The 9,016-nt window shown below is 43.7% G+C and overlaps 1 protein-coding gene across 1 annotated transcript; it reads left to right on the forward strand.

Annotated features, from left to right (window-relative positions):
- The first annotated feature begins 3,883 nt into the window (after positions 1 to 3,883).
- Positions 3,884 to 8,721, forward strand: PPP1R3C (protein phosphatase 1, regulatory subunit 3C). The gene is made up of 2 exons (XM_010842207.1): positions 3,884 to 3,989; positions 6,255 to 8,721. The coding sequence occupies exons 1-2, from the start codon at positions 3,976 to 3,978 to the stop codon at positions 7,195 to 7,197; spliced, it is 957 nt and encodes a 318-aa protein (XP_010840509.1). The 5' UTR covers positions 3,884 to 3,975; the 3' UTR covers positions 7,198 to 8,721.
- The last annotated feature ends 295 nt before the right edge of the window (positions 8,722 to 9,016 follow it).

The raw sequence follows: 9,016 nt of genomic DNA on the forward strand, positions 1-9,016 counted from the left end.
AATATTACATGAGTTAATATTTATTTGTAAAGTGCTTAAAACAGTCCCTGACCCAAAGTAAACTTTCCATAAGTGTCTGTTTTTCTTTTTTCAAATTATACTCCTTCACCTAATATTGGTGTGCCCATCCAATGTGGCTAAAGAAGACAGGAGTCAATGTAAGAGAGAGCTTACTATTCAGAGTCACGTGAACTGGCTTCTCTCTTCTCTTCAAAATGGAAATCTCAGTTCTTTTCATGAAAATGAGCAGTTCTCAACCTCACTGCCTCTACAGGGCAGGGCTTGAAGATCAGTTATGAGGTTCATCCTGTTACTACTGAGTACTAGCATCTTAATAACTGTAAAGTATATTCAAGAACCTTCTTCACTGGGCATTGAAAAAAAGGGCAAGTTTGGAGACAATGAGCTGACTGGCTGGGACTCCCTGTCCCTGTTTCCCATCTCTGGTAATGTGATGGACAGATGGTGGAAGAGACTCCGTTGTGTATGTCACACGTCATCAGCCCCTTGCTTTGTAGGACCTTAAAATGTTCCCTGGGTATTTAATGAGCTTAAATTTGGTTTTCTGTAATAAAGATTGTAGCATTCTCAAGGTCAAGGGGCTGTGACTTATGAGTCCTTGTAACCCCTGGCCTGGCACTGCACAGATCAAGAAGCTCTCATCAATAGATTCATTGTTTAAACTGGTAGGACAAAGCAGTGTTTGGATGCTGTTAAACTGCAGTTGGAGAAAAATTACAAGTAACTATAAACCTTCCCACAATTCCTAATCTACTGTGTCTTTATTGGTGCCACTCACAACTAAGAATGCTGATTCCATTCCAGTCCCTCTCATCACAATGAAGTGCAGTAAAACCCTGGAAGGAGATAGAAATGAAGGACCTGATTCTGCTAGTTGAGATAAGTCAGATACAGAAAGACAAATATTCACATATGAGATCATATACATATGGACTATAAAAAAGCTAACCTCATAGAAACAGAGTCAAATGGTGGTTACCAGGGGTTTAGGGTATAGGGAAAATGAGGAGATGGTCACAGAGTATAAACTTCTAGGAATCTAAGGTACCACATGGTTAATAATGCTGTTTTATTATACACTTGAAAGCTGCTAAGAGAATATATCTCAAATGTTCTTACCATAAAGAAGAAATGGTAATTATGTGACTTGATGGTGGTAATCATTTTGCAATACATCAAATTAATACTATGTGTACTCTAAACCTACATAATGTTGTATATCAATTACATTTCAGTAAATATGAGGTGAGGGGAGGGAAGAGAAGTGGGAGGCTTGGATCATTCAGTTTAGAAGTTAATTGAGTGTTGACTCTTCTTTGGAGACAGCCCTTTTTTTAAAAAATATAAATTTATTTATTTTAATTGGAGGCTAATTACTTTACAATATTGTCTTGGTTTTGCCATACATTGACATGGCTCGGGGCTGGTGCACTGGGATGATCCAGAGGGATGGGATGGGGAGGGAGTTGGAAGGGGAGTTCAGGATGCGGAACACATGTACACCCGTGGCGGATTCATGGCAATGGAGACAGCCCTGTATCCCTGATTTTTAAGTTCAGAATAGTGGCTTTTATGGCATCAGTCAGCACCAGGGGGCAGAAGAGAAAGCAGTTTGAATGGAAAGAAGCCCAAACTCAAAAGGACTGTGAGTAAATGGTGTAAGCATGTCAAAGCCTCCAACACAGTTCTTAGCACCTAGTAGGTAAGCTATATATGTTAGCTGAATCTTAAAGTCTTAAGTCATTTAATGATGATTTCTCAATTACAGAAAAAGTCCAGGTTCACTGTAGAAAAAATAAAAAATACAGAGAAGCAAAATGACAACAAAGTGAAAAGTGAAAGTTGCTCAGTTTGTTCGTATTAGTGGCTTCAGTCACGTCCAACTCTTTGCGACCCCGTGGACTGTATAGTGCATGGAATTCTCCAGGCCAGATACTAAAGTGGGTAGCCATTCCCTTCTCCAGAGTATCTTCCCAATGCAGGGATCGAACCCAGGTCTCCCGCACTGCAGGCAGCTTCTTTATCATCCGAGCCACCAGGGAAGCCCACAAAATGAGAAATAAAATTTTAATTATTCATAATATCTCTATTGCCCCAAATTAAGCACTGTTAATGTTTCAGTCAAGTATATTCCCTTTTCCGTATATGCATGTCTTACCCCTAAAAATGGGATCACAGTTTATTTTTCTTATTTCGTGTTTCTCTGCAACTGTAATTGGTAATATCTACTCTTTAGCTCAACATAGTGTTGTTGAACACATACCAAGCACTTTGCTGAGTTTTCTTATCTGCACAGTTTCATTTAATCCTCACAGCAATTTCACTATCTCCATTTTACTGATGAGGGAGTTGAAGCTCAAACTTGTCTAGATTTGGAAGTGTCAAACCCAAACTGTACCCCTTCAGCTAGTTTTGGCTGGGCTGAGAAACTAGAAGATCTGCTTTTAGTTGGATGTTTCCTTTAAAAAATCAAGCCCAAGGGATAAATAACTGCCCCAGTGATACTCAGTTTCTTTTTCTTTAACCACACCATTTTAACACTTGGCTGCTGCTCCACAGTGATTTTAAAGACACAGGGATTTTTGTACATTTTACATTGTATATTCTCTACATTTTAATGGACTACTGGATAACTAAATTGAGAGCAGAGCAAGGCCATGGATTTTATATAAACAATTCCTACTCAACTTAGAAATTTAATTTTATGGTTGTAACTGATGGTCTAAAAACTCCCCAAACTAAACAAAATTATGAAACCTCGCTGAGAGTAACTGGCCTGGGAGAGTCATGAAACTTACAGTGTGATAGTTTAACATTTTGGTTTTCACATCACTGCCAGAGGACGTCAGAACCGAGTGGAGGGATTTGGGTTGACCACTGGCTCTGCGGGCTGACCCACCACATGAGCAAAAGAGGCCTTTTCATTTCTGGCTTTAGTTTTCTCTTCCAGGGAGAAAAAGCTGAAGAATAGATTGAAATATAAAGTGCCTTTTAATGAAATGCTGCCTCATTGTCTTATAATAGGGCTAACACGGACTGCCGGTGGCTCAGATGGTAAAGAATCTGCCTGCAAAGCAGGAGACCCGGGTTCAATCCCAGGATCAGGAAGATCCCCTGGAGAAGGCCATGGCAACCCACCCCAGTATTCTTGCCTGGGAAATCCCAAGGACAGAGGAGCCTGGTGGGCTACAGTCCATGGGATCTTAAAGAGTCAGACAGGGCTGAAGCGATTAATACTGACTAACACGGTTTATTAACAATATTAGTTAGAGAAGGAATGTATTGTGTGGTGCATTTGTGGGTTCACCCTAACCCCAAAATATGCAGTCAACTTCTGATTGCTCAGGGCAAGGAAAGGGAGATGAGCCAATGCACCAAGCAATGAACAAGATAAACATTTCAAAAATATAAATATAAGCGCGCACACACATCCCATTCCCCCACGGCCGCCCCTCCACGCGTCCCCGGGACGATCCACAGTGTCCTGCGCTCAGATAACTGTATATAGAAGCCTCGCGAGTGAAAGACACCTCTTCCCTGCAGCCCCGCTGTGTTGGCGCTCGGCGCGGGAGGAGGTTTGCTGCTTTCCCTCCTGGCCTGCACCCGCTACTTGCGCTACGCGATTGCCTCCACGCCTTCTCGCCCCGGGTTCCCGTTACTGTACCCTGGCCAGCTGGCCCGGGGTCCCAGAGCGCCCGCAGCGCCCAGCGAACACTGCACCACGGCAGTCACGTCCCGGGCAAGGGCTCGCGCCCCAGCTGAGCGCTGGTTGGTTGCGCTGTCGAGCCCGCGGCCCGGCGATTGGCCCTGGCAGTCGGCTCACGTGGTCCCGAGCAGTTAAGCGGCCTCCCGGGGGCCGCACCCGAGATCTGGAGGAGCTGCGGCCACACGGGGACTACCGGGAGACGGGTGTGAACTCTCGCAAACCGCGGAGTGCCGCCGCCCCTTTGCCTGATGAGCTGCACCAGGTAGGTTCCCTGAAGATTCTCCGACGGAGCTCAGGGAGCGCGCAGCTGTCGGGAGGCTGGGATGCGTTTTCCTGCTGTCATGCCCGCCCCGGAGACCCCAGAGGAGGGCGGGTTGACAAGCTGCTGACTTGAATCTGGAGCCGGGGAGGCCTTAGAGGTGTGAAGATTTGCTCTGAGCATCTTAGGCAGAGCTGATTTCGGTAAACGGCATCTTAAACCAGAAACTGTTTTAGCGTGAGTCAGCTTTAGTTCTGATTCCCTCGTGGATTCTAACCGTATCTCTTGGTCCCGCACAGATGTCTCAAGGACTCGTGGGAAGAGCACTCAGATTGCTGGTTGGGTAGTTTAGCTTTGGGAAAAACTAACGATGGACGATGTTGACTTTCCTTGGTCCTCTCCTTCTTCTGACGGTTTGCCATAGCAAAGCTAGTCTCAGATTTTGAGCAAATGATTATTTTTAAACTACTGGGCCAGACTTAACATTCCAGGGAAATCGCCATATCCTGAAACTATCTTTCTATAAGTGCAAAATGTGAAAATACAGAACAAACCCCCAAACAAACAAAAACCACCCTAAAAACTACTTAAATAGCTTCTTTAGACATAACTTAGAAGACTTCTCTAAAATTTCTGCCTGTTTATTATTAGACCAATAAATATAGCTTTCTCTCTCATTTGTTTGTTCTAAGTTTGTAGGTCTCCCAGAAAAATCCTAGGGCTAATAAAATGAATTCTCAGAATGTTCTTTTATTATCCATCTTATGATAATGACCATTTGCCTATGTGCTTAGAGCTGCTGGGAAGACAGTTACTAAAGCAAGAATGAGAAATGTCACATACAGTATACACACACTTCTTATCTGAAGGCTAGGATAGGGGGAAAATGTCCATAAGTTTGGCAATGTATACTCAGGGCTAAAGGCCAGAAAAAATATCTTTCTTGATGGACACTTCATGGTTTAATATTTATGAGCATAGTTATGTTTAAATTTTAAATAGCTTTATTATCTTTCTGGTTATAAATATCCATTGCCAGAACATTTGAAAATACCAAAAAAGTACAAAGGCAAAAATAGATCACCTATCACCTGAAGATAATTGTTAACTTTTTGTTGTGCTTCCTATTAGACTTTTCAACATTTATAAGTTCATATATATGTGTTTTGTATATATATAAAACACATATATTGAAATTACCCTATTTTCAGGTTTGGCTTTACCAGTGACTCAGCGGTAAAGAATCTGCCTGCAATGCAGGAGACATGGGTTCGATCCCAGGGTTGTGAAGATTCCCTGGAGAAGGAAATGGCAAACCACTCCAGTATTCTTGCCTGGAAAATCCCATGGAAAGAGGAGCCTGGTGGGCTATAGTCCATGGGATCACAAAAGAGTCTGACATGACTGAATGACCAAATAATGACAATAATTTTCAGATCATCAGCTTTTCCCACTTAAATGTGGACTTGACATGGATGTCTTTTTGTGTGAAATACAGATTATGTAAAGTTTTTTTTTTTTTAATTCATAAATGGCTGCCTTGCACTTGAGTGGGTTATTTGTGTAAAATGAGGAAAAGCATGGTAGTGAAAGTGCAGAGAGAATCCTCTAATTTACTCTTTCTAGTCTTTTGCTCTCAAAACTCTTTGCTGTTTTTATTCTTTCTTTTAAAATGGATTATGGTTCCAGAGAAGTGTAATTAATTCAATAGCAAAATCATCAAAGCAGTTGAGGGAGTGCGGTCTGGAACTTTGATTCTAGAACCTGTCTGGTCATTAGCTTACCTGGGAAGCTTTAAGAACATATATACATTCTTGTCCCCAACCCCAGGGGTTCTGCATTAAGGGCTCTAAGTCCAAGGATTCTGCATTGCAGAAAAAGGAAGAAATCCAACCCGCTAGGCCATGGAGGGGGCTTCTGTGGTGGCTCAGACAGTAAGGAACCTGCCTGAAAACAGACAGGTTTAAGAACTGGTGCTCCAGAACAGAGCAAGGGGTTTTAGAGCTGTATTAGAGTTGATCCCATCCAAATCTTTTATTTCTCAGATGGAGACACTGGGACACCAAGAGTTTTAACCCATGGCCTATAGCCAGTCAAGGGTAATGCCAAACATAAGATGCAGCTCTTATCACCTAAGCCTTCATTCCTTTACTTCATGTGAGAGCACTGCGCTGGCTGTAATAGCCAACAAAAATAGTGCAGACATACTTGGGACCAGGGAAAGTACATTCCAGGTGCAGATGATAACCCCTCTTCTTTCTATTCCAGAATGATCCAGGTCTTAGATCCACGGCCTCTGACAAGTTCGGTCATGCCTGTCGATGTCGCTGTGAGGCTCTGCTTGGCTCATTCCCCACCTCTGAAGAGCTTCCTGAGCCCTTATGATGACTTCCAACGAAGAAATTTTGTGAACAAATTAAAGCCCCTGAAGTCGTGTCTCAACATAAAACAGGAAGCCAGAGCACAGGACGACTGGAAGCCTTCACACAACCAAGCCAAGAAGCGGGTGGTGTTTGCGGACTCTAAGGGCCTCTCCCTCACTGCCATCCACGTCTTCTCAGACCTTCCAGAGGAGCCCGTGTGGGATCTCCAGTTTGACCTCTTGGACCTGAATGATATCTCCTCAGGCTTAAAGCTCCATGAGGAGAAGAACCTGATTCTGGATTTCCCTCAGCCTTCAGCTGACTACTTAAGTTTTCGGAACCACTTCCAGAAGAACTCTGTCTGCCTGGAGAACTGCTCTTTGCAGGAGCGAACAGTGACGGGGACTGTGAAGGTGAAGAACATGAGCTTTGAGAAGAAGGTTCAGATCCGGATCACTTTTGACTCCTGGCAGAGCTACAACGATGTGGACTGTGCCTACATGAAAAATGTGTACGGCGGCTCGGAGAGTGACACCTTCTCGTTTGCCATTGACCTACCCTCCGTCATCCCCACGAAGGAGAAAATTGAGTTCTGTGTCGCCTACCATGCTAATGGGCAGGTCTTCTGGGACAACAACGAAGGTCAGAATTACAGAATCGTCCATGTACAGTGGAAGCCTGACGGGGTGCAGACGCAGATGGCAGCCCAGGACTGTGCCTTCAACCAGGCGCCACCCCCCAAGGCCGAGCTGGAGTCGACAGTCTTTGGCAGCCCAAGGCTGGCCAGTGGGCTCTTCCCAGAATGGCAGAGCTGGGGGAGGATGGAGAACTTGGCCTCTTACCGATGAATGAAGCAACCTGGTGACCGGTCTTGACCTTACGCCCCCATGTAATTCTAGGTCTGTGTTGCTCAATCTTAGGAAGGCGTTGCTACTTTCCTTCAGTAGGTTTAGGTTGGAGCTTTTGAGACCTGGCTACAAAAAAAGATAGCCCCTTGAGAATTTAGTGTGGAGGGTTTGTATGGATGACACTGCCCAGTGTTGCTGTGGAGGATCAAGTTACAGCCTGGAACCCTATTTTTATAAAAGTAATATTCTGTCTATACCCTTTTGTCCTTCCCTCTCAATTCACTGGCTTTCATCTTGGGCAAGGAAAGGTTGAGGAAGGACAGTGGATGGTGATGGAAAGCTGTGTTAATGGTATGAGGAATGTCTGAAAAGTATACACACAGGGCTCTGCAGCTCAGGTCAGAGTAGGAGCAGGAGGTCTGATACTTAACTGTTGGTGAGAAAATGAAGGTTATTTTGGTTTTTTAAGTTGGTTTTACAGGTTTCTCCTGGGGAAGTAATTTGTAGGGGGAAGAAAAAGACCCATTCTAGGTATTCTCGGGGAGAAGAACCCAAACAAACTTTAGGGGTATTGGGTGGTTATTGGGGAAAGGTGAATTATAACTCTGGAGAATCAGATTTTATACGAAGCCTTTCTGTTCAAACGTGACTCATCAAAAAACATGATTTAGGGAAAGCTTAAGCACATCTGGCTTTGCAGTCCTAGTGGGATAAGTGACCTTCCCTGTGGCCCAGGTATTATGCTTGGGTTCTCAGTGTAGATGCTGCCTAATCCAAAAAAACCATGCCATCATCGTTGGCCAGCAACTGGTAGGGACTCTATGTCATGTCAAGGATCACTCTCTGCAAGTGTCTTGATAAACCAGAATGTTGTAGTTGCCTAACGCAAGTATCTGAAGGGTCATCTGATAACTCATGAGTGTCTGACCTCATCAGAAGGTCCCCTGTGTTTGCTGGCATTCCTCCTGCGACACTGTTGTATCTTCAAGAGTGTTGTCAGTATACACAACTCGCATCCTTCATATTGAAGGTGACTCGTTTCTCTGCCACACTTTATTGATGTGATATTGGAAGTGAAGACTGACACTGATTCTCAATTCAAGAATCCAGTATCTTGCACATAAAAGTAGCCATTTCTTGCCTATATTCTTCTTGTTATTTTACGTCTTCCTACCAATTTCTTGAAAGTCAACATTTTTTTTTAATGGCTGTGAATTGTTTTGGGTGTGTTGTAATATACTTTGTTTTGGACTGTGCATAAATCCATTCTGTAAGGTCTTCAGAACAGGAGCCTCTCAATGTTCCCTTCTATCATCGTGTACATCCGTTGAAAGGTGTTCTGAGAATGCAGTTAATTTTAACACGTGTGATATGCCATGCTGGAAAATTTATTGGAATAACTCTGCTCTGACAGTATTTGAGGTTTGGCTAGCACCCACAATTTTTCTAGTCTAAATATTTCACTCTTCTGTAGCTATCCTCTGTGAACTTCTCACTTTAAAAATAAAAGTGTTTGATATAAGATCTGAGAATGTTTGCTTTCTCAAAGTCCCAGTTAGTTAAATAAGAAACCATCAACTGAGATTCTCCTGTTTTGTTTAACCGAGCAAGGTTAGTTTGGACCAGGAATTGGATCCGCCTGAAGGTATTCACAAGGTCCCAGTCTCATTAGTGAGAATTTCTACCTTCTGACCATTGGGGCTGGGCTCTAGGGGCAGCGACTTGGGCTGCTGGGACTGTCCCCATCTGTGCTGTCTGCTCATCACGCACTCTCAGTTTTATCTTGGGGGCCGTTTCTTGGCTTGAAGTCGGGGAGGGG

The sequence above is a fragment of the Bison bison genome, unplaced genomic scaffold, assembly GCF_000754665.1.
Source record: "Bison bison bison isolate TAMUID 2011002044 unplaced genomic scaffold, Bison_UMD1.0 scf7180017864172, whole genome shotgun sequence".
Taxonomy (NCBI): Eukaryota; Metazoa; Chordata; class Mammalia; order Artiodactyla; family Bovidae; genus Bison; species Bison bison.